The sequence below is a fragment of the Ammospiza caudacuta genome, chromosome 1 (assembly GCF_027887145.1).
Source record: "Ammospiza caudacuta isolate bAmmCau1 chromosome 1, bAmmCau1.pri, whole genome shotgun sequence".
NCBI lineage: Eukaryota > Metazoa > Chordata > Aves > Passeriformes > Passerellidae > Ammospiza > Ammospiza caudacuta.
Genome location: NC_080593.1, coordinates 79,996,615 through 80,023,491, shown reverse-complemented (window position 1 = coordinate 80,023,491; position 26,877 = coordinate 79,996,615). Strand labels below are relative to the sequence as shown.

The window sequence follows — 26,877 nt, the reverse complement described above, 5'->3', positions numbered from 1 at the left end:
TTTTTCAGATAGATTTTTCTCTACAGAGATGTTCACAGACTTAAGTCTGTGAAGTCCCATAAATACGGGATAGGCAAGGATTTTAAGAGAAGCTTGTAGCTTTCACTGTAAGACCTAAGTGTGGCCCACATCTCAAAACAGAAGAGAGTATGGTTTATTTTCCCTATAATTAAGATTTTTAAAGCTTCAGCTCAGTTGGTAAAAAATACTGGGGTCATTATTGCTGTATAAGTAAGAAATATGAAAGTATTAAAAAGTGAAGGACATCTCCAGACTCCCTTGCTGAAACCTGGGAAAACTTGCCAAGCAGCAGGTGACCACAGCTGTTTGCAGATGCAAGTCTGCAAATTCAAATGCAGCACTTGCCATACTTGCTCTTGTCTAAGATGGAAGAGTAGATCTAAACACTCCTTACTGAGAAAGCACAAAGCTGAGACAGGGACTAGTGGCATGAGGGAGCTTCAGAGTAACACTATTTTTTTTAGCAATTTTCTCCTTGTGAATCCATGGTTTGTTTCTCCACTCACCTCCCTCTGTGCCATTTTCTGTATTCGCTTTATAACTTTCCTTTCAACTCCATCATTTTTAAGAAGTTCTTTTACTTTCAAAGTGCTAGGAAAAAACTGAACTAAAAAAACCCTCAAATACCTTCAATTCTACGAATCTTCTACCTAATATTTGGTTAGTGCTGTGATCAAAATAAACATTCTATCATTACAATAAACACAGTGACAAAAAAAAAAAAAAGATGTGAGAAAGCTGAGATGATGGCAGGCAGCAGTGGGGACGGTGCATTTTTTCCCCAGTGATGACAATATGGGTGGCACATGACATGCCAGTGAGTGTGTCAGAACTGGGTCAGCTCAGAATTAGCAGCTCTCAGGTTGTCCACAATGGGCAAATCCACCTGCCTGCGCTCACAGATGCCTTTAACCGAACTGCATTTTAGACAAAGTGCATCCAGAAGCAAAACACTCACAAATAACTGAACAGTGACTGCAGCTCCATGCTTAAAAATATCAAACATGGAATAGAGCTGGCTTTACTATATGTTGAAAACTGCTGAAGAAAAAATGCACTACGTTTAAACAAAAAATTATGAACAAAGGCTGTATATCCATCCTCCTCCCATCACCACAGACTATGATCACATTTTCCAGCTGAGTGTAGCAGTTCATTTTTACCAATGTGTAACAAAGGAAATTAATTACTGAGCTACTTTTGCACAGGTTGCAGCACACCCTGCAGTTTGCACAGACTGCACTTATGTCAGGTATTTATTTCACACATTTAATCATGGATGGAGAGACTTCACTTGAACAAAGTATTACAAATTTTAAAAAAAAAGTATTTAAAACTTAACTTATTTAAGTATAGTAAAAATACACATCTCACAGTACCCAGATGAACTTTTTTCTCAGTATGGAGGCAAACTGGCAAAATCACAGAACCATTTAGTTTGGAAAAGGCTTTCAAGATTATCCAGTCCAACCACAAAGCTAGCTATAAGGATCTTTTGAAACCTCCACATAAAATTGCCTTGTGTTTTTCTTCATGAAATTAATCCTTCTGGCTTAATAGAGGAATAATATTTCTTTATCCCTGAGAAGATACGAACAGAACACATACACTCCCAAAAGGCTTTGAAACAATATGCTTAGAAATTATAACTGAAATCACCTGTTTGTGAGATTAGCAAGACCAAGAAACAACTGTCAAATCAGACTATGTGAGGTGTTCTTTTGAAGCTTAAAATTTTAATTAAATATTTGTGTAAGAACACTTCTGTTACCAGAACAGAAGAAAAAAATTTCCCAGAAGGACACTACAGTAGTCTTCCAAATGATTCCTTTGTATCTCAGTACTGGAACTCCAAAATAAACAATATGGAATGCTTTCAGAGCTCTCTAAATAGAACTACAAGTTTAAAATAATTCTGAATAATTTTGTTTACAACTAGCCAGTGGGGTACAGGAAAGGACAGGATTGTGGGACAAAGAAGTAGAGTAATAAATTTCTCTAGGAATTACAGTTTATGAAGTAAAACTACAAAAAAAAGGGCTATCCAAGCAATTTTAGATTAACTGCTCTCACTTGGATATTAGAAAGACACTGAGCAAGTAAGTAACAAAGCTAAGAAGGTATTAAAGCAGTCAAGAAGGATTATTCAGCATCCAAAAAAGTAAAAAGAATTTCTTTTTAAAAAGTACACAGCCTGTCTGGAAGATGAAAGCATACATCTCAACTGCTACAATGCTTTTGAAATTCTGCTATATGACACTTAAAAGCAAACTGGAAAAAAAACCAGCATATATGCAATCCCTATAACTTCACATTTAATTGAAAAGTTATACCAAAGGGCAAGGGCAGGGTATTAGAAGTGCCTTGTTATATGAGACTGGTATGTCCTTAACATTTTCATTCAGTATTTGCCTTAATCCTTCAGATGAGTGAGTTGCAGTACCCCAGAAGGAGTGGCAGACACAGCAAAGGACAGAATCAGGGTTCAAAATATATAGCAGTTCAGATTGAGAAGTGGCATAAAATCAACTACCCTGACTCATCAATAACATGCTTTAGTTGACAAGGCAAGTGCATAAATGCAAAACAGGAAACAACTTATTAAACAAGCAGTGCAGTGGAAAAAGGATAATGTTTCTACTCGAGTTATTTACAAGTTCTTAAAAAACCAAAAAATCTATGCCTGAGATGCATTCACCACACATTTATCATACCCAGAACCAGTCATGTCTTTTACCTGATACTGCTAAGTGTTTACTGATGTTGTTCGGTTTGAGCATCATGCTCAGAGCAATACAGATACTGACACAAGAATAATGACATTTTCTGTAAATATAACTGGGTTAGAATATATCCCTGTATAAAAACAGCTAAAGTAGCTCCAGTACAACTCTGCTGGTCCTTTGTTTCTGCCCTTGCTTCTTCAGAAGTTGCAGCTAAGATAATGTTTTACCTTTATGTTTAACAAATAGAGACAGAAGACAAGCAAGGCTTACAGAAAGAGGAATGCGGTATTCTTTCTGTAATAGTAAAGAAACATGACAATTCCAACATTTTCTCCTCATGTCTTCTGTGCATCCTCCACAATGAAAGGTGAGCGGAGCTTCTGGGGACAAGGAAGAGAGGAAAATGCCTTGTGATGGCTAAGACAGAATTGAGATATAACCAAATTACTAGAGAACCACAGAGAGTAGGCTTGACTTCAAAAGTTTACAAACCACTCTATGTGAGAAGAAATTGGTTATGTGCACTACATACAATTTCTGGCAAATATAAGAAAAATAACAAGCCAAACAAGCCAACTATATCTACCAGTGAGATACATGGCACCTACAAATGCTGCGCAACATCCCTCATTTCCCCTCCCCTTAAAGAAAAAAAGAACCAACCAACCACCAAACTTTTCCTGCAATTGTATAGAAAAAGGCATTAAACAGTTTTCAGACTAAGTGTGACACTTTTTCCAAAGTTACAGCATTCCTACTGAATTATTGGTTTTTGCTCCTGTAAGAAAGACTTTACCGGTATGTTTATTTTATCATGTATCAACATAAGGCAAACAAACCAGCATAATACATTACTTGGAAAGGTAGCTAACAACTTGGAAATAACTAGCCAGAAAGATGAAATAAAGTCACATAACATTAAAAAAAACCCCAATAAAATGAAGCATCAAGAGGTTTTTGCAATGTAGACAATTATTTCTGCAATCTGCAGGTTTGACCATCCATGTGTAAAGTGCCTTTAGGAAAAAAAACCCCAGACATATTGCTGCCTATCTGAGTTGTAGCAACAGATTCTATAAAACAAAGGACAATTACAATCTGGTATTTGAACAGTAGAGTGGTTACTGAAAAAGTATGGGTTTAAGGCTGCAAATAAAACTCAATTTCCATTTGCTTTCCACAAGTATGCATTCATTTCCTGAAGGACTGCAAGAGCTTTTATATATTAAGAACATTTGGGAGAACCATATTTGAAGCAGTCATACATATCTTCCAACACAAACTCATACAAATATATGAGGCAAAATGAACAGAATAGCAACCACTATGAAGTACCAAGGCTGGAAGTCTTTGAATATTCCAGATGCCTTCAGACTACACTGAAGTAACTGAAGAAGCAAATATTTGCTCTCTGGAGCCTATTTGTATCTATTTATCTGTTAGACTATATTCTGCCCTCTGCCTTGCTGCAGGTCCACAGGAAGTATTTTCTTCAGTCTGTTACCAGATTGTGCAGTTGTGTAGGGCCATGTGAGGAATGGATCCTGTTTGGATGACCAAAACAAGACAAAGAGACTGTGCAACAGAAACTGGAACTGATGGTGCCGTGCTTTGGTACTGACTGGCCCACATGACTGCCCTTGGCTCACATTACATTTTTTCCTATCTATAACATCAAGGAAATGGATTAACAAGTGTATAAAAGAAGCACTTCTGCTACAGCCTTGATCTTGTTGGAGTTCCTAATGGAAAAACACCTCGTTTCCTAATCCACTCATCTGCAAAGAAATCTCTTTGCAACACCCTGAAGGACAGGACTTTTATTCTGAGAAGCAGCACATCTTGATCAAGAGTGATCTGAATGCACAATCATACAGTGCCTGAGACTCATTTAGGAGAAACTTTATGTACACAAAGAAGTAAATAAACCAAGTCCTCGTGCCCTGCAGTTATTACTGCTGTGGATTGGTATTCCTGTGTGTTGCGCCAAGAGTGCAAGAGTCAGTTTCTTATTGTAGCCACAAGCAGCAGTCAATGGCATCTCCAAAACAGACAGGACTTCAGATCAACAGGGAACAATGACACAAGGGCTGTAAATACCCTTACTTGTCTCACCACCCTAGGCTTCCTGTCTATATTCAAGGGAAACAAACAGTCACCATTAAGACACAATATACCTGACCCGCCTACAGGCATTTGTTTGGGAAGAGGTAGATCAGGATATATATCTCAAAAAGTATTTCAAATCTTTCTCCATTGATCATGAAATCAGATTAAGCAGACTACGTCAGAAATATTTAGGCACATGACTTGCAGATTGTCTTAAGCAAACCCAGTAGGTAATTTGATTTACAAAACATATGTAAATCAGAGGTATGTAAAGCCTCTGACATAATAAACAAAGCATGGTAATTAGATGAAAGGGGCAACTGTCTCATTTATATTTAGGGACAACACAAAGAGGTTTTTTCATTGCTTTCAGTGACATATTAGGAATAATTTTGCACAAATGCATTATGGAGTTATTAGAGTTATGGAGTTATTAGATTCAAAACATTATTTTTTCTTCTTCTTGGAGACAGGCCCAATAGCCACACGTTACATGAAATTTGTCAAGCTCTGAATGGTGCTAGCTCAGAATATTGTTCTTCAGAACACACTGACCATTGTAATGCATACAAATGTCTATGAGCTGGGCTGATGCAAGTGTGAAACCAGTGTAGATCAAAACATGAATTCAGATCTGGAAAAGCTATGACCGGAATTTGAAGCTGATCTGTCACATCAGCTGACCCAGTAATGGATGTTGTTACCTACCAAACAGCAACGCTTCCCTGCAAGTGGGCAGCAAGTTTGGTGGCTCTGGGAGTCCACAAGCAGCACCACAGGTAACTCTCATAAAAGGAAACCACAAAGAAGGGACTGGAGGAGGGAGGTGGTGAGGAACAGGAATGTCCTGGGCTTAGAAAATAACCTCTGTGTGTCAGTTTGTAACCTTCTATCAGTGAAGGCTATTATTTCAGAAATATCTCAGTTAGCTAACTACCCAAGCTTCAAGAGCACTTCAATATTAACCATGGTTTTCAACATCAAGTCCTAAAGTGCTTCAATAAAGGCAGCTGCCAGTTAAAAGCTTCCACCAAGAGGTGTCCTTTTTCTCTTGCAAATGTTACTGTTTCTTCTTATGGAATTCCAAATCTTCATTGACCCAATCACATGAGAGGCAGTGGATTAGACATGCTGTTCATGGTGCGGCACTTGCTTATTTTTCCCTCCTCTTGGGAGCAGAGGAGAAAATGTGCTTTGTGAATAAAAAAACCCCTTTCTTTCAACCTGCAGGGCCAGGAGAACCTTTTTAGGATTTATTTTCATATTACAAAGGATCATATCCACAACATTCAACATTTGATAATATAGTACTACACACCTACTGCAGTCTGTGGCTGAAGCAGCCATTAGTGCAGCAGGGAGCTTAACACCATGGCTGGTCAGGCAAGGCTCTTCCCAGAAGTCCCAGGTAGCTTTGATCTGACAAAATGATAAAACATAACAGGGGACTGAAAACAAGCTATGCAGAGCTGCTGGTCTTCAGAGCATTAACTCCTTTCTTTCTGGCTTATTCTCTTCAGTCACTCTCTGATGGCCTTTTAAAAGGACTGTTGCTTAGTCCCTTCTCAGGCTGCAACCAGGATTTTTTAGGCTTGCTATAAAAGAATAATTCTGCATTAGTATTAATTTGACCACTCAAGAAATGAAGGTGTGCTACAATTCCTGTGGATATTCTAATATATCTACTGACTAGAGAAGCTCCAGATTTCAAAGAAATCTCACTAGGATAGGAAGAAATAAAACAGCTTTATAATAAGGAAGAGTAATTTAACAAGTGACCTTTTCCAGTGCTCCTTTAAAAGCTGTCACCCATTTTTAAAAAAGGCAAGATACTTGTACAGCAGTTCCTCAGAAACAGAACTAGTTTTGGGGCGAAAATGTGCTACAGTGCTACCATCCCTAAGGAAGGTTTAATTTACCTTCAGTTTGAAATTTTAAACTTAAAATAGTACTAAATGACTCCATTAGAAATACAATCACAGGTCTTCTTACATAGACACATTTTACATGTGAGACAACAAGCATTCTGCATTTAAGTTATGGCCATGAAAAAAGTAATGCTGTGCTTGCTTTGACTAGTCAGCAGTGCTCAACAAAGATGAAGTAGGACCAAAAACAAGTGCCACAAATTAACAGCATTTTCATTGAAGTACTTCAGTCTCTGATACTTGGAATATACATACAGCAGACAAAATACACAATGCATGTGAATGTTGAAAAAATGCAAGTTTCAGAACAGTCACAATCAGTAATTCACCCTCCAAAAGTTTACCATTTCACTATAAAACTCATCAGAAATTGGTGCCACCATTTATGAAACATTCTACTGTGCTGGTGACTGACTAATAATTATTTTCAAAATCAGAATGACACAACAAAAACGTAGGGTAGGAAACGAGTCTGTTCTGAAAATTTTAGTGCTGCCTACATCTGTTTTGATAAACCAAACTGTGTGTGGCAGTTCTGTCAGGCACTAGAATTGGTCAGTTCTGCAGTTAAACCATTAAAATAGCTCTTAGCACATTTTTGGCGGATGCCAACTAGCACTTGCCAAAGCAATCGAGAGGAGTTTCAAGGCTGGCACAGACTAGGAAACCTTTCCTGCCTGCACACAGCCATTCTGCATGGACCTTAAGGCAGTAACAAACTATGGATGCAGGGCTGTAGGGCCATGATGCCAAAGAAAAATCATGCACACATGTTATTTATTAGAATAGACATTTGTTAAATAGGTATTGTCTCTCACTGAAAGTATCACAGATCTACCACATTTTTTTTCTGTAAGTTATTTCAGAGCCGGTGATTCTTTGCTGGATATGGGGATATATTTGGCATGTCTTGCTCATATATGATAACATGAAAAAAGTTTTTCATATTCAATTTTGAATAAAATGAAAAGGAATCATGCACCCAGCCTCAACATCTTACAACAGTTCTTTCAATTTCAACACAATCAACAGGCACATTTATAGGAGCATTCAGAAAAAGAAAGACCCGCCCACAGTGCAAACAAATGCAAAGTCTTTTTGTGAACTTATAAAAGCTATAAATGAAAGGCTGGGTGCAACAGTTGAAATTTCATTTCGGTTAAACGGCATCTCTTAAAGCTGCCTTAAGGCAGAGGACTGTGAAGTGTCTAAAGCAATATCTATTTTTAGGGAAGACACGCAAGAGCCAGAGAACTGCAAACCACTAAACACTCATCTCTGCTCTGTGCAAACTGTCAGGAAAACTAACAAAGGGCATGCATGCCTGTCCTAATGTAAGCTGTAAAGGACATCGTATCTCAAACCTTCTGTCCTTTCCAAAAGTGAACCTGCTTTTAGGTGAACATTGATGTCCATAAAAAATCACCTGGATTTCTGAGAAGGCTTTCAACAAGGTCTCTCATCAAATGCTTTTATGAAGCATAAGAAGCCATGACAAATGAGAGGAATTATTCTGGTAAAGACAGAGACCAGCTGCAAGGATTAGCAGAATTTAATCAAGTATCACATGATTTCTTGCAAAAAGGCAGATGAAATGTGAAGAAATTAAAAGAGAAAAAAAACCATAACTCTTACAGTCATATAGGCTTTAAGCTGATCTTTACTACTCAAGACATTACCTTCAGGTGATTATCCATGACAACATGGATCCATGAAAACATCATTTCAGAGCTCAGTAGAGGTTAAAAAAAGCCCCAATCAAACGTTGGGATATACTATGAAAAGAAGAGAGGGACAATGTATTGTCCAAGGATCTCCCTGAATGCTATTTGTAATTCTGTCTCCCCAGCAAAAAGGGCAGAGAAATGAAAGAAAAAATGCAGAAAAGCACAATGAAAAAATCTAAACTCAGAGAACCTCTATTTTAGGAACAATTAAGCAGTCATGTACTGCAGAGAACAGGTCAGGACAGAAGTTTATGAAAATCACAGCTTGCCAGAGAATACTAATAGAGAGTAATTGTTCAATATTTCTTCCAACAAGAAAAAATGTAGGAAGAGCTTACAAACTATTATAGGGCAGTAAACAAACAGAAAACTGTTCACAAAGAACGTGGTTCAGCTGTGGATCTCTGTGTACAGGATGTTGCTGACAGCAAAAGTTTCTAAGAACAAAAGCAACGAGACAAATTCACGGTAGGTCCACCTAGAACAGCTTGGGAGGGGGGTGGGGGTAAGGTTCAACTGGAAGCTGCTGGGAAAGTACACCAAGAGAACCTTGCTTTAATGCAGGACATTACCCAAGGTCATGTTTCTCCTGGCTAGATCCCTTCAGAGAGCAGAGGCTGGGCTAGATGGACACATACAATGCTTGTATTATATTACCCAAAGGCATGAGCTATGGTGAGCTCATCAAATTCTCTTCTTCACTCCCTGCATTGTCTCCCCACAGAACAGCAAATCAAGTCCAGCATTCTGAACAACTGAAAACCTGATATTTAAAGTACTAATTATAATCTTTTCATTAAAATCAACTATTCTAGTTTGGTGACCTGATAAACTGAGTAAGAGAAGAAAAATTTATCAGACTGCAGAATTATTTTTCAGAGAAACAAAAGGCAGCCAAAAACCTATGCTTTCTTTCACTTCACAAGCAATTTGGTTTTCTTTGCCTTCCTCTTCTTGAATGTAAAAAGACAGGTAAAGTCAGATTCAGAACCCTGAAAGACAGCAAATTTTATGTAAATTTCTCTGGCAAATAACAGGAAGGAGAAATGAAATATAAATCATACTAATCTACTGTGCCACAGGAATAGCTTCTCAATTAAATTTTTTGAAGCACTGCCACTCTACACAGATATATGAAGTAGCACTAGCTATGGTAAAAGCATTTTACTCTGCTCAGATTATAAACTAAGCTGTCATCAATTCCATATAGCTCTATTTTATGCTTATGTGATTTCATACCTGTGGAAGTTGAGGTATGAAACTGAACAGAGGCTGCACATCTGAACTACCTTCTGTAATTGCTATGACATTGCTACCTGTCTCTAGACAACAAAACAAAAGAACAAAACCCAGAATCTTCCCTTTATCAACTCTGCATTACTGTTTCTTCAGTGTCAGGCTATAATACAATAGTGTACTAATGGATATGCTTTCCAATTATGTCAGATAAATAATAAATCCTGGTGGCCTGTTTAGAAGAATAATGCCTTAAATATGCAACCTTTTGTTCTGAAAATGGATTGCCTGCAAATCGTTTAGACATTGATTATACTGCTGTTGTGCTTAAGGAGTGGTGCTCCCCAGCTCAGTGCTCCCACTGAAACACTCCAAACCACACACTGCTCGCTCGCTCCCCATCAGCCCTTCCCTGCAGAGGGCTGGACAGGAGAAGTGGAGACAAAAAAGGTAAAGATCGTGGGTTGAAATAAAAACAATTTATGGGAAAGAGCAATGAGAAAGAACAATAAACAGTAACAGTGCCAATATCAGTGGACGTGGGAGGTGAATGATTCACACATCAGGTATAAACTCCTGACCACAGCTGACCGTGCTGCCATACTATGGGACCTGGAAGGGACTCCTTCCCCCATCCCTGGACAATGAGGAGAGGTGCTAGAGAATAAAAAGTCCTTCAAGTCCTGGCCACGCCTCTTCTGGCTACTGCAAAAATCTGTCTTGGCTGGAACCAGGACAACTTGCAACAAATTAAATAAATTATATACTCTACAGTAATATGACATAAACATTTTTCTAAGGCAAGTCAACAGGCTTCAAAATTATTAATTTCTATTCATATGGATATCAACTGATATTTATTTGTATTTATAACGATCAATTACTTATGGTGACTTAAAGAGAAATCCAAGCCATCTTACCTACTTCTATTCAGCAGCACTGGTATAAGTTCTAAAAGTTCTGTAAGTTCCAAAAGTTACCTCCTTGACCAACACAGTATTATTCTGCTTTACAAAGAAAGCACTAATTCTCAGAAAACACAAAGCATGATAATCCCAGTGTTAACAAAAAGCATTTCTAGAAGTATTATTATAAATTACTATATACATTAATATAACTCAAATCAGAAGAGAGAATTTATTAAAAATCATGAACAAGCACTAATAAACTTAGAAAAAATAAAATACCTACTTGCGAGTGATGGTCCTCCAAAGCTGTGCACCTGCAATTGTAAGAATGTAAGATGAAACAAAATGCACTAAATCAGAAATAATTTTATTATTTATTCATAGAACATATTCAGAATTGGGACAAAATGACTAAGGAATTCTCTGTATCAGTCAAACAGGAAAGCTATATCATCTTACAGTAAGAGTTCTTGAATTGCTATCTGTAAACTTAATATACAGTTAAAATCATTAATGGAAAAAGTCAGGATCTTCTTTGGCTACATTTCCACATGGAAGGATGTAATAAAGATGATAACATAACTTTAACATGAACATACCCTCTACTTCTACACACTGACACCCACTCTACATTCCCCATGAATCTGTAATAGTCTTGCCATCTAGTGGCTGGCTGGAAGTGTGAAGCAGTTACACGGACGTGATATACTGGGAAGAATTTTTTCTGCTTCTTGGAGTGGCACTTCATTGATTTCTATTCATTACCACAAGATTCCTACAGTATTACTTCGAGGGCCTGATTTTTCTTGAACTCTGTCTACAATGTCATCAAAGACAATAGTAAAACAAATTAGTTTGCTACAGTAAATAATTATTGTATAAGCTAGGAAACAGAGGTCTTCCTAGCCTCAGCTCTGAAATGAATGATTAAATAATCACATGAACATGAGATTGGTGCATCCTGAATTTGGTCACTACAAAAATATTATTTACAGGTACGAGTGAATTTACCTGAATCATTGGCCTCCAGCTAGCAAGGTATTGTATGTTTGTGATGATTTATATAGCACAGAGCTTAAAAAATCAAATTCTGCTTAGCTTTAAAAGTTGCCCTCTGGGCTTGCAACACTCAAGCAGGAAACAGAATGGTAACCAAGACTCCCAGAAAAGGGAATGATAGTAAATCCGTCAGAAAAGGTAGCAAATACCTGTTGTAACTAAGTAGGGAACAACTGGCTCAGAAATAATGTGTTAGTACATCACAGAGGAATACCACACTTCTCTGACATCTATTTCCTGCTTTTGTAGTATGTTCAGATGTTTTTTCAAACACTTTGCATGTGATTTAACAATAAATAAAAGGCAAAATAAGAATCTTGAAATAATCTTCGTGGCAAAGAAAACAGAAAACTTATAATGAGCACTTTGTCAAAGAATTTTTAAGATGGTAATAAAGTATAGGACAGGAATTGAAAAAAAAAATTCCAAACCATCAGACCAGCCAACAAACTCAAAATCCCTTTCAAAATTGCTTATATTCACATAAGACTTTATACACTCTGGAAAATAAATGCTATACAAAGTAAAAAGAAAATAGTGTTCACTTCTTATTTCAACTGTGCTAAGATAGGTAATTTCTCTATCTATTTAAAAATTTCACTAATATATATTGGATGTCTCAACTTTCCAAAAGTTATATGATTAATGTTGGAAGAAGTATGAATGTCTAGGAAAACTCTGTATTTTAGAAAAGAATGCATTTTCAGACCTAGCAGTTAAGAAACAAGAATGACTGTCCACTCCTAACAATTACACTCATCTAAGTGCTAAAACAAATCTCCTAAAGCCCTCCCTATAAAATATAGCAAAACTTAATTGAAAGTGGCAATAGACCATCACAGATCTACTATCACTCTCTAATATTAGCTGATACTTTTACAATAATCATAATATTGACCTGGCTTTAGTAATGAATAGCATGCTCCAAAGTGCAGGTGTTTAAGCACAGAACTCTATCAGTACACTTACCTTTTATCTTTGAGAATACCAAATCCTTCATTATCTGAAGAATTAACACTCCAAGTATTACAAGGGAAGTCAGATGATACACTCTCCAAGGGGTCAACGCAACAAACCTAGAATATCAAGAAGAAATAAATGTTGAACTTCAAAACTCATTGGAAGCATGCAAAAACTAACAGCTGCTATTAATACTGAAAAAAATAGGAAGAAAGAGACTCGGATTGCAATAATTCAGTTCAGTTTCTCCCCACAGCCCTTCCATGAGAAGCAAATATTGAGAGCTCCAAGCATTGCATTTAAAAATACAAAGATTAAACACTGAGTTTGTAGTAGATTTTTGTCCATACTTTTATTTACGCACAGAGAAAATAAAGAAAACAAAATATTTTAATTATTGCGTAGAAAGTACTACTTTTAAATTAATGGTGGTTTCATTAAAACTAATTGGCTTGGCACAATGCACAAAAAAGGTTAATAATTTTCTTTCACTTCCTACAGAACCTATGTTTAAGCAAGATTTTTATACAAATCATTCTTTCAAACACAAAGATGAGGTAAATCTATATAACTGCATAACACTAAAACTTGTCTTCATAACAAGATTTCATTAATTATGTTTTTAATTACATAATTTTTTAGAACATGTCTAGTCAAGTCAAACAGACCTAGACTCAGAAAGTATGAATTGCAATCTCATGCATTGCTGACTTTGCTATCCAGGTGTGTTTGGAGATAAGCTCTTCCATCTGTTTTACTGGCAAAATCTTAACTCACAAAAAAGAGTGTGAAGTAAAAAGAATTAAAACTCAACTAAATAAATTTAAAAGCAAAAAATATTTTAATAGCTAGTTTTGAGCACTTTAAATTAGTGATCTGAACAGAAACAGTGAACAAGTTAAGTTTTCAAAGTAAAAGCAATGAACTTAAAAAAGCTGAGGTTAGCCAAAACCAGTAAGAAGTCACTGTCCAAGGCACTGGATCAAATAAGAATACCAACAGAAACAAAATCATACAATGCTGGGATGTTTTCAAGAAACCTCTCAGATTTGAATGTTTTCAAATCTGGCTGCCCAGCTTCTACCCAGTTTCTGCTGCAGAGCTTTTCTGCAAGAAAGAGGGCGAAGGCAAGTGAAAATAGTAGCAAACATAGCCACTGCAGGAAGCCAAGAGGTACCCTTTGAGCACTCTTAGATTTTTTAGAAAGAAAACTAACTTCACAATGTTTCTAACAAACTCAGGACACAGTGCTGTAGTAGCAAACTGTTCCAGTATTCCTTGAAAACCTCAAAAAGAAAATATTCATTAAAAAAAAGTCCATGCCACTAATTTTCACATTTAACACAAACCCATAACACAAATCATCCTGAGCAGACCAGTATATGAATTCCAATAAAAATGCATAAGCTCACTCTGAAGGTTTTATCCAAATATAAATGGTTTTTATATCTGTAGAGAATTTGAATTATAAGATTATTCTATAAAATAAATGTATAAAATGAGCACCTTTGTGTAATTCAGCTAGCTCAAGAAAACCAACAGAGAAGTGTAGAGAAAAATTATTACACAGCAACCTCTATCAAAACTGCCCAATCATAGTTCAATAAATCAAAACTTGTAACAGCTTTGCATCATTGTCCTACTATTGTCCTACTATTTTTCTTGGTAATATTATTCAGCATTAAAAATCTTTGATTGTGTTTAAATGTTAAGTTCCACTGCATGTAAGACTTTGTTTACCCTACTTACTTAATTTACTGATAACGGACTGGGAGAGAGATGTGATGCTGTATAAAAAAAATCAAATGAAGAATTTTTCATCCATCTTCTAGGCAACAGAAGTTTGTAACAAATGCAGACCTTCAAACTGTTTGGGCTTAATACCATGTCTATTTTACAGGGTCTTCATGGTGCTTGTGCATGAACGTTTACAGAATCACACAGAATGCCCTGACTTAGCAATTACCACTGGCCACTCTGATGGTCTCAAATACATGCATCAATAACAAAATGTATATACAAGTGTGTACATCTGTGTACATACACACACATCTTACTAGCTTCTCAAGGTAAGATCAGATGCTCACTAAGAAGGCTTAGTGTGTCTTTCAAAAAATGCACAGAACATATTTGACCTACTTTATGCTCCCAACTAAACCACACTGTTAGTTTCACTGCAATCACAGCTGTCACCTGCTGTTAAAAACAATTGCACTAATGAGGACTAGGATTAGCAGACAAGGATTAACAAGGTAGCATCCTCTCTGAAAGATGCTTCCAAGTCATGTCATTCCACCTTCTCAATACTGCAGTGTCCCTGCTCCAATGTTTGAGGAAAAAAACCTGAAAACCAGTTGAAGCAGCTAATGTAGTCACCAAACAAGGACTCTTAACTTCTTTGGAGAGCTTTGAATTGTTCTGACTGAACTTCCCACATCTTAACATTACTAGCTCTTTATCTGGACTGTGATATTTGCAAGAAAGACCATCCCTTGTGAATTCACTCAGCAAGCTTGTGTCAGGCCTCAGGTGCCAGAGCCACACAGATTAGAAAAACTATTTGAGAGATCTGCATCCTTGAAGCCCTTCCTAGTGGAAAGCTGATAAGGTCCTCTTGCACTCTTTTGGCATATATCTATCAAACATCAGCTTATCAAACAGTTCAACATGCAGGGGTCTGAAAACCACTTTTTTGGTACTGCCACTGTCAGGATTCAGAATTCTTCTAGGAATTATCAACATGATGCATAGCAACCAGACTAACAGTTTCTGTGATACTTCTGCTTATTAATAAAAGTTAGGGCATTTTTGCCCCTCCTTAAAAAAAAAAAAAAAAAAAAGAGATTGTACTCCTAAGCATTTCTAACACACATATATCTGACAAAAATGAAAGGCTCCAGAATGAAATCCTCATATACTGCACTCCTGTATTGTAGAAGAATGTTATGTAAGAAAAGGTTGCTGAACATGTTCTCTTTTTTAAGCAATAAACAAAACAGACTAAAGTTCAAATTGTTTCATTTCTTCTACAAGTGGTGCAGAAGTAAAAACCATTACTGGAGACACAACCAAGATTTGTTCCCCCCCTTGAATTCTGCAGTATTTTGTGAATGTTTTTTTGAGGGGAACAGAGGGATTAAGAAACAGTGTACAGAATAATGCATTCCAGATAACTACCTCAGTAGTTAATAGGACAGCTTGCACAACAAGGGGACAAGAAATTCTGCTGTAGGCAGTGCAGAACTACAACAAAACCCAGTCATGAGGTGCCCAGGACTCAGTCCCTGTCAGTGGCTGGAGCAGGCACTCCCTGCACAGGGAAGGCCCTCACGCAGACACAGCCCCAGGGGTGGGATACGGCCACCGGGCTTGGAGGCTGCAAGAAGGAACACTGGCCTTGCTGTGAAGGATGTCCTCTGGTGCAGAGCACTCAAGTGAAAGAGCTAATGGAGGTGCTAAGCAGGTGGCAGACCACTGCAGAGCAGGACTTTCAAAAGCTCAGCTGAGTGAGAACTTGAGCAATGTGCTCCAAGTGAAGCTCATTTGAGCAAGCAGACCAACTGACCTCTGCCTGTTCTTCCATCCTACATCCTTCCATGTAGGAAGAATGTGTGATGGAGCCAGCCTGCCACTCAACCCCACTGTGGAAGACTGAAGAACCATTTTTGTAAAATGAAATAGGAGCAATATCAAGGGATAATTAAGCACTGGCCGTCCACAAAGGTTGTGGAATTTCCAACCTTGATGGCTGTGAAGACAAAACCCTGAGCAATCTGATCTGATTTTGAGCTGCAAGCCATACTAGAGACCTCATGAAGCCCTACCAGCCTGAATGGTATTTTCATTCTGTGACTATTGTAGGCTATTAGAGGTGGTTGGCAAATATTTTTTGGTAAGATGCTGACCTTAGAACTTAAAGCCACAACAGTTTCTGTTTCTGGGCCTGGTTAAACTGCAGCTGTTCTGAAATGATTTTAAACTGCAGAAGTAAGAATCAAAACTTGACAACTTCCACAATTAAAAGTGGAAATTATTCAACTGCATGATGGTGAACCTAAAGATAGAAAAGTAGGCTAAGGTACCTTCTTCTTGTCTTTTCTTCAGTTCTTTAAAGTATGGATGGTCAGTTGTCAAAACTGTCAATTTGTTGTATCAAAAAGCAGGTATCTCACAGTACACCAGAATTGTCCCAGAGCACCTGGGACAATGACCTGCACAAACTGGATTGTAAAAGTTACTCAAGTGTCATGAGCCAGCTAAGAAATTTTGACAGTTAACAATATCATACAACATTGCAGTCAGTGAACGTAATAAAACTTATGGGGCATGACAAAAGCTATTTTAATCCTATCAGGAGATAGAGAGAAGGTGCAGACCTACCAAATTGTTTCAAATGTTAAATAAATCAATTTGATTCTTTCATTTCAGCTGTTAAGGTTCTGGGTTTTTTACAACACATTCTACAGCTATGAATGAGTTGCATTTTGCAAGCACGACACATAAGCAAACATTTAATCAAAAATTAAATTATTTAGACTATCAGCAGTCAATGCTAGTTATTTCTGGAAAGCCTTAGCAGGTACATTTTTAATAGCCATCTATCCCTAGATGAAATCCAGAGATAGTCACATAAATAAATGAAAGCTGTCAATAACACAGATGTGAGCATGGACCTTTGCTTCACCATCAGCTTTTATCACACATTTATCAACTGCATGAGTGACTGGTAGACTTCAGTTCTCTGTTCCACAAAACAGAGGCCAAACTCTTCAGAGTAATTTTATGGAGTTTTAAAAAGTGCAGGTTGGTATATAACTGTTTCCTCATAAAATGTTTAGGTGAAAATCTACTGACACCTTCCAGCTAGAGCTTTCCATAGAACTGGTCTTCTTCCAGTCAGGCACTGATAAGCAAGCATGGGCTATGACATAAACCACACAGAGAATGTCCCTCCCCAGTGGAGAGGAAATATTTCTAGTGCACTTTGAGAATACTTAACTACTAATTTCAAAGCTAGGTGTACTTTGCTCTTACAGGGGACCACCTAGCGCTGTTTCACACAAACACCTACAGTGAAGGCATTTGGGTAAGGAAAAGATGTGGTATGACTGTTTCCTGGTGCTAACTGCTTCTTGCTTGGAGCTGAATGCAGACCATTCTTCCACACTTACTGCTGGAGCAATCAACACCTGTGTGGTTGCAATAAATTCTGATGACTGTCTCAAGCAAGAATTCTGGGGAAGGGGAAGAGGGCTTGTTTTCTTCTAATTACAGCATGAAGCACGCTGCCTGAACATTTTTGAAATACATGGTAAAGGTAGTATCAGAAAACTTGTGCCCTTACTGATCAGAGGGTCAATAATTTTGTTTGCCCTCCTGTGAATCAAGAAGGAAAAATACATATTCAACACAATTTTATTTACAGGTAATTTAATGCTTAAACTCTCCTCACTGAAAAACCATCCCAAAGTAGGTTTGTGAATCCTAATTTTTATGCCTATTAAATTTAAAACTTTTATATGAATTGCTTTTCTATAGAATGATTTTCATACTAAGCGTCTGTAAATATCAAAATACTTTATCTACATATATGGAAATCCAAGCCTCGAGTACTCAAAACATTGGGAAGTCAGAACTCAATAATCCAGTATTTTTCCCATTGTTCCTTTAGTGCATCTTGGTGTGGTATAACACTAGCTGACAATTAAGGTTGCTCACTTTTCTCCTGCCCTGGTGAGATGGGAAGAAGAATGGAAAGAATAAAAGCCAGGGCTTAAGAACACTTTAATAATTGAAATAAAGTTAACAAGAGTAACAATAATAATAAATGAAATGTGATACAACAAAAAGAGAGGAATAAAGACCAGTAATGCACAGTACCACTGCTCATCATCCGCTCACCAGTGCTCAGCCCAACCTGATCAGTACTGGATGGGCAGCTCCTGGCCAGCTCCTCCCAGGCTGTGGTTTGGAATATCCCTTTGGCAGCCCAGGTCAGCTGTCCTGGCTGTGCTCCTTCCTGGCTTCTTGTGCACCTGCTTGCTGGCAGAGCATGGGAACCTGCAAAGTCCTTGACTTAGAGTAAACACTGATCAGCAACAACTGACGTATCAGTTTGTTATCAACTTTGTTCTCATACTGAATCCAAAATACAGCACTGCAACGCTGTATCAGGAAGAAAAATATTTCCATCCCAGCTGAAACCAAGACACCTGGTCTGAGCCAAACAATTTAGGTAATTGTTCAAGAATTATAAGGCAAAAATCCCTTCCCAATTCCTACACAAAAAGTGTAGATTCTCACTTAAGTCAGAGTAAGTTATGCACACTTTTTTGTAGAATCTCTTTATAGAATCGAATTTGGCACAATATTATTATATTTATATGATATTTAGCTTGCAAGTCTGAAAAATGCACAAAAATGGGTACAGCAGATTCCATATTGAAGAGAGGGAATTACATGTAAAAAATACATCTCTATTTGTTCTGTCAAAAGTTTTAGAAGGAACAAAGGCTTAAATTCAGTCTAAAAAAACCTCCCTCCCCTTCCAAAAAGCACAATTTGTTGAATAAAATAATTTCAAAAGCATTTACTCCACATCTAATGTTAATTAAAATTTAAAATATGGACACTAGCACTCTGGGTGCCTGGCATTTTGATCTTAGAAAGCTGTAAATCTGTTTAGCTGAAAACCTGTGAAATGTTGTAATAGAATGCTTCTTAAAAATATGTACATTAAAAATGTTTTAGACCATGTCTAATTTAGTGGAGAAAAACCTTCCATAAAGAAATAAATTAGAAAGAAGGACCATTTTTCACTTCAAGTTTTTCTCTAAATAAGAGAAAAACTTAGGTATTTGAGATATTTCCAACAGAGTGAAATGAAGCACTGAAAAGCAGTTGATTTGTAACCTATGTGCCAGCTAGCAAAGTGTATTCCATTGGACAGCACCCAGAAATCTAAAAATTCTAACACTAGGTACATAAAAATAAATAATTTAAAAAATAACCCTCAAGCAGAAATGGCATGCTTATTATTCTAAAACTTGCATAATTTTTAAAAATTCTTTCTTTGTTAAGACAAAGAAAACTCAGCCACCAACTTTTATTCAAGGAGCTTATTTGTCAGGTTTCATTGGAAAGATTAGGATCGTATTTATTCAGCCGGAAAGCACAGACCAAATCTCTTTTTCTTTAGAAAACCTTCTAGAACTTAACAGAATTCAAAAATTTTTGAATAATAAATAAACCTCTTGTCCTAAGAAAGAGACTCCCAGAAATTTAAATTACTGTTACTCTGACAGCCATCTGTGGAAGGGGTAGTTCTCTGGAAGGTCTGTGCCCAGGTTTCAGGGCAAAAGCAAAGACAGCTGGACAGTGCTAACTTAACACACAGGATGGGAATTCAAATTGCGTATTTTCTCTACCTCAACTCACAAAACCACCTCTTAACTTTAAAAATAAATCTAAATGTCCCTAAGAAACTAGAAATATGGTTCCAATGCTTTGCATTTAATCACCAAAGGTAATTGTGCTTATAAACTGGAACATTTGGAAGTATTTGGTGGTCTGGGAAATAGGATTAAGTTAATAATTTCACATTGCAAAATTATCTTGCACTGTTTGCAAGGAAACCTCTCGAGGAATGCAGCAGTTAGAATCAAGTTTCAATATTTGTGCTTTTGGATCAGATTTACTGCAACCTTTGCATTCAGACAGGCACATAAAAAGCATTTGAGAAGTGGAAAGTTTAAATGACCTGAACTACATACCTTCTGAGTCTACAATAACATCAAATTCTACTGTTACATCAGTGAAAAGAGGGGATGATATTTCCATGGAAGTTAAAATTATTTTGATTTAAACACATAACATCAAATAACCTTGCTGCCTTTGTTTTTTCAGACAAATGCCCAGCTGACCTTAATTAACCTGTGCTCTGGCAAAGTACAGAAGAAATCTTAATCCCATTTTCTCATACAGTAGCAGCAGTTTGAGCAGTAGCACCTCTACCGTGCTGCCCTAAATCTCCTTTTCTTTAATGCTCTCATTAGTCCTGTAACATCTACCATGGAGCAGAGCAGATCCCCCTGAAACGTCCATTGTTCTCAAAATTCTACTTACTATTTGAAAGGTCTCATTATTTTGAAGCAATACATGAAGAAATTAAATTTCTCTCTTGAAACAGCTGCTTTAGACACAGCATATGTGAAGCAAGACAGAATAAACACAGCCACGCTGCAATTCATTACTGTTCTCCTTTGTTCTGGATTTCCATCTTCCATCATGTTTTCATCCTAGATTTGATCCTAAATTTTTCAGTAATGCTTGCTTTTCCTCAATTATCCCACTTGATTTCTTTTCTAACTGATCCTGATTTCATCTTATTGGTTGAAAAATGCTGTCAACTGTCCAGGTTTTTATGTAACACTATCTGGCTCTTAAACAATGTCAATTTTCATTCCTGTAAACTAATCCCTCAGCCAAAAGTATGAAAACTGTCACTAAAAAGCTGTTAATGGCTTTTAATCATTTTTGTTAACTAAATCAAATGAATTTAACTTTCTGTTCCGCTTTTCTACCTCCAAAGCCTTCAAAAGTTTTCACAATTTGTATCGGAAAAGTGAATATAAGCCTAAAACTGGGTAAAAACAAGTAGACCCTAAAATTATATCACAACTTGTGCTGAAGTTGGAATTTTAGCTTTACTTGAGGAAGAGTATTTTGGAATACCACCTTCTAGGAAGCAAAAAGCAACAAACCACAAACATTTGTTTATGCTTAAAGAAATATCAGCAATTTGCTGTACTACAGCTAGGTGGAATAAAATAAATTCCAATACCAATAAGTTACAAAGACTTAGCAGAAAGCAGCAAATTAAATATGTTAAGGACTACCAGACTAGAAGAAACAAACTAGCAACCATATAAGAAACTCATTCACATGAGCGCACAGTGAATTTCAAAACTGTCTACGCCAGAATTTTTTTTCTATTTTCTGACAATGAAGGTATTATCATTACAAAATAACCTACTCTACTATTCCTACTTGAGTCATCAGAGACATAAAATCTTATTAGAATTTAAGGCAGGAGTATTCACTTGTGTGCTATTCTGATTCTTTGGATTTTGGAAAAGTAATCCAAATACAACTATGAATGTAGCTCTAAGATTTCCTGTAACAAAGACAGCCAAAGACCAAAATTCTCCACATTCAAAACCATATTTAGCATCTGGGTGCTATAAGGAAAAATCCATATATATTCTCCTGACTTGGAAGATATTACAAATTTAATTAAGTGATCTAAAGACCAGCATAATACAAACTGGCCTCAGAATATCAATATCCTGCCTTACTCCAACTCAGTTAATTTTCATGTATTTCCATTATGTTTTGATTTCAAAGATTTCTTTTATTCCAATTGTCACTTAATTTGACATTTTGTCACCAAAAATATCTGAGTAGGTCCCCTAGACTACATTTCCACTGATAGCCAGTCAGTGCCAACAGTGAACAAAATCCTAAGTCCACAAACACATAAAACAGGGCTGCTGCTTGTCCTTCTTCTTGTAACAAAGAATAAAAATGCAAGCATACATTGTGCATGCACACTGCTCTCTAAATGGGCAGAAATCTTGATTTATAGAGAAGTGAGGTATAGTAGTGGTAGCATTTACAAGTTGTGTGCAAATACATGAAAGAAATGCTTAGCTTAGTACTGCTTTCTTACATTGAAAGAGTAATGAATGAAAAGTACTTTGAGATCTCTTCATGGCATACTTTATCATTGACAAGCAGAGATTTCAAGTAATAAACAATTTAAGAACAAATCTTAAAGTGAACTGGATACTTTAAAACAAAGCAAACACTTCAATAACAACTCCTAAAACAAATTGGATACTTAAAAACAAAACACACCAAGCAGCTAAACTCTGAATGTGTGTCTTGTTACTAACATTTAAAGAGCAATTAGATTTTCTGTCTGGAAATTCACAATCTTTACCTGATGCAATGTACACAGACAATTCAAATATAAGCAATACTGTTTTCTCTCTTAATTGTTTCTCTCAGACAATGGAAATATTCACTAGATCTGAGACCAAACAAACAAACAAACAAAAAGTATGGGTAAGGATGGTGACAAAATATTATTTTTAATGGAAAATTAGGCATGCACACCTGTTTTAATCAAGGACTGATACTTGTATTTTACATAGTTGGTCAGTTACTTTGTTGAGTCAGTAAAATAACATCATGTAACATTGTTAAAAACAGACCTGCAGTACCATGCAAATATACCTTCTGAGGTCAGAAGGTATATTAAAATCCTCAAAGCAAAAAGTGGATTTGGGCTGGCGAAGAAAATTGCAAATAGGATAGGGTAACACAATAAATTTGTTCCACAAGACAGGAAAAGAGAAAAGATCTATTACATCCTAGTTTTTCTGCTGCCTCCCTTTACACAAAATCCTAGGGAAATCAGGAAATTGGGCAATTGGTGAACAGATGCAAGTGGGGTATATAGGGATGACCTTGCAGACATGAATGTACTTTAGTTTGAAACATTTATCTGCAGATAGAAAACATGTATTTGAAATAGATATCTGCAAACTACAAAACACATGAAACAGTACAGAATTGCTGAAAATAAACTTGTCCCTCTGACCTTGTAGAAATTTAAAATTACAGATTGGGAGAACAAAAAGCTGCCACTATCCACTCCATTCTATACACAGAGAGAATAATAATTAGGATAGAATTCTAGCTTAAAAATCTAGGACTGAATGTTAATATTTGGATAAGATTAAACCCAAGACTGAAAGTTATCAGTCAACAGCCTAACACTCAGAACACCTGGAGTGAACTTCTGGAACCAGCACAGAATTTCTCTGTTCTTGGCCCAATCACTCACTTTTTCAGTACAACAGGTGTAAACGGGAAAAAAAACAGCCTTGTTTTCCTGTGTTATTTTGACTTCAGTCTGCAAACTATAAACAGCACAAGAATCTAATTCATATTTCAGATGGTTAGGTGCAAAATAATATATATATTTAATCCCTGTCCATTTTAAAGATTTTTGGTCAGGTTCATTTGGGGCAAGAGGCTTAAAGCTGTTCACGGTGAAAAGATAATGGAGTTGGTAACTTAAAAATGCTTTTCCAGTAGCCAGATTTGTGTCTACTTTCACTATTCTCTTGGTAAAGAATCCACAATAATTTGTCAGGAAAATCAAGGAAATCAGAATCAAATTAAATTGGTAAATTTCTTGTACTTACAAGAACGATATTTTAGTAGTAACCATCAAAAATGCATTTATATACAGTACAATGGATAAGAGGTTTTTTAACACAAAGGAGGCTACAATGGAATATATTTAAAAAAAAAAATGAAAATCCTGTGACAGTGGAGAAACAGTTCACTCTCAGCAGCTCCTACTGCAACAGTTTACACATGAAATATTTTGATGGGTGAACATACAAGAACTCAGCTAACCATGAGGAAAACAGTCCCAACAAAATTAAATGGATGGAAGGACCTGGTGTTGCTTTTCCAAAATTCAGAAAACTGTAAAATTAAACCTCACCTCTCCTTTCTCCTTCTTCCACCAATGCTGTTGCTGCTCTAGTGGGAGAAGTCTCCCATCCAGCAATAGAGACTTCCGAACTCGGGAGATATCCTGATTAGAGGCTGCATGAACTGGGGGTCCCCTATGGGGCACAGATACTTGTAGGCACACGGCAAAGGAAAGGCACAAGAACCAGCAACTAGGAAATGTTCCTTCTATCTACAGGCTCCAGCCAGCACAAAGCTTGGGAGAGACTTCACAGGCAGCAGGGGTGGACACTTGTTCCCAGTCCTGAAGCAGTTTGTGACTGTGTGAGTCATCACAAACCAGACTGGCCAGCTGGATCTCAAACAGGAAAAGGAGAAGCAGCAAACACACTGTGCTGCAAACACTGACCATCCCAATACCAAAGCAGGGAAACGTGAGCTCAGATTTAAATGACTGTTTAATTTTCAACGTGTCAGATTTCATACGTTTGTTACCGAGATCTTTCCTTATGTTCTCAAACCACAGAAGTTTACTGGTCATCATTCCTGCTTATACACATTTCCTTGTTTGTCTACCTCTCAAAACTCCCTGGCGCTAGGATAGCGAGCTTCCTTCTGAGGTACAATGCCACCACATTAAAATGAGCAATCTGTGCCCTGACTTTTGCTGTGCCAACTCATCCTGAAAGGAACAAAGTAGAGTGAGCTATGAATTTTGATAAAATAACTTCAAATACTGGTCACCATAACAAGTTGCCAGTAAAACTTTTGGTCTCCCAAAGGAGACTTCTTACAGGCATTGAATAGTGCAGGCATTTTATACCTCACTTGGGTCAAATCTGGAAAAAAAATAGCCAATGGGTTGCCCAGCAGCTACTATTCCTTGAGACATGGAAATGTATTCTGCTAGATGTTGTCCCTGAAAATTTTATCAGAGCCACAGTGAAAAGAAATATAAAGCATTATGATTCTTCCAAATGACTGAAAGAACAGGTGACCTCTGAAGTATGCAGAAAATGAGAGCAAAACCATGTAACTTACTCAATGAAAGGATTTACCATGGATACCTAAGAGAAAGATGGATAATAAAAGTCAACCTAAATTAGATGCACACTCTGCTTCTGGAATCAAAGAGGATAAAATTATTTTGAAAATATTTGCTAAGATTTTCTTATGCAGCACAACGCTCCAGAAAGTCTTTCTATGGCTTGGATCTCATGTTAAAACATCACACTGTTAGGGCTGTAGAGAATCAAGAGGAGTTTGCTATTAATCCACTGCACTGCTTGTTTACCTCTTATTCACTTAAGAGGGAAGGAGGCAGTTCTAGCCACAGGAAAAGAAACACTATTCAGTCATAAGAGCCTCTGCAGTATTATTAGACAGTGCACTAATTTATAAATTGCTCTACATGATCAAGCAGGAATACAATAACATTTTAGATCAGAAAGCAAAAAAAACATAGGCATTGACAAAACCTAAGATCATGGGAAAGCCCTGAAGAAGTTTCACATAGACAACTTTTTTTCCTACAGAAATTAACAAAAGAGACATGACAAACACAACAATGAACACATCCCTATGTTAATCTCTGGGGCTTATTCAGCTAAACTGCCTCTGACTACAAAAAACTTAGTCCAAAAAGAGAGCTGGTGCACTGCAGTAACATTCCGGCTGTGCCCACTTCACAAAGACTCCACTAAGTAGGCCACCAGTTTGGAAAAGCACATATACCCAAAGTGAACTTTAAAGTACTGGACCAGAGCATCAGCACAGCACAACCGATGGGCTCGGGACCTCATTTCAGCAGGTTTCAAAACTCTGCACAGAAATGCGGGCCCGCGGCTCCTCTCGGCTGTGCCAAATGCGAGTTCCCGGCGGGGTATCCTGCAGCCGCCCTGCCCAGCTTCCACCTAAGACTCCTCCTCATCATCACCATCATCATCATCACGCATCCTGCTATGGGATATGGGGGCAGAACGTGTGTGTGGGCGAGGCTGGGGCAGAAACCGAGGGTGAAAGAACCCGGCCAGGCTGATGGCACTCAGCGTGAGGGCCGTGCCAGACCGGGAGCGGCGGCTGGGGGCAGGGAATGCTGAGGGGCAGGTGGAGCGAAGAGCAGCACCTTCCTTCGCTGGGGCGCGGGTCAGCTCCCGCTGGGGCGGTCAGGGGAGGGCAGGGGGCAGACGCTCCTCCCGGGGCCGGGGGAAATGCGGGGCGGGGGGAGGAGGCGCCCGCTGCGGGCGGGGCGGGCTGGGCGGGGGCTTTCCCATTCCGGGGGGCGGTCCCGACCCCGGCCCCGGCGCCCACCCCGGCCCGGCGGGCTCACCAGAAGAGCAGGTTGGCGCAGACGAAGCCGCCCAGGCTGCGGAGGGGCCGCTCCCAGCTGAGCGCCGCCGCGATGCAGCAGCCCACGGCCAGCCCGGTCTCTCCCAGCACCGCCGCCGCCGCCCCGGCCCCGCCTGACACCTCCGCCGGCTCCGGCTCCGCGGGCGCCGCCGCGCCTCGCTCCTGCGGGGCCTCCGCTTCCTGGGGCTGCGCGGGGAGCGCCGCGCTCGCCATGGCTCGGTGCGGCCGCCGGGCTGCGGCTGGGCCGGGAGGAGCCGGGGCTGGGGCCGGGCCGGGCCGGGGCGGCGGGGGCGGGCCCGGG

General features: G+C 38.2%; 1 protein-coding gene across 1 annotated transcript in view; it reads right to left on the bottom strand.

Annotated features, from left to right (window-relative positions):
* The window catches only part of RETREG1 (reticulophagy regulator 1), a 65,024-nt gene extending 38,235 nt beyond the window's left edge, over nt 1-26,789 (bottom strand). Inside the window, exons 1-3 of the mRNA XM_058809579.1 lie at nt 26,557-26,789; nt 12,684-12,790; nt 10,939-10,969 (exon numbers count right to left, since the gene is read on the bottom strand). Coding sequence (XP_058665562.1) covers nt 10,939-10,969; nt 12,684-12,790; nt 26,557-26,789 — 371 coding nt within the window. The remainder of the gene's footprint in view (nt 1-10,938; nt 10,970-12,683; nt 12,791-26,556) is intronic.
* Between the last annotated feature and the right edge of the window lie 88 nt (nt 26,790-26,877).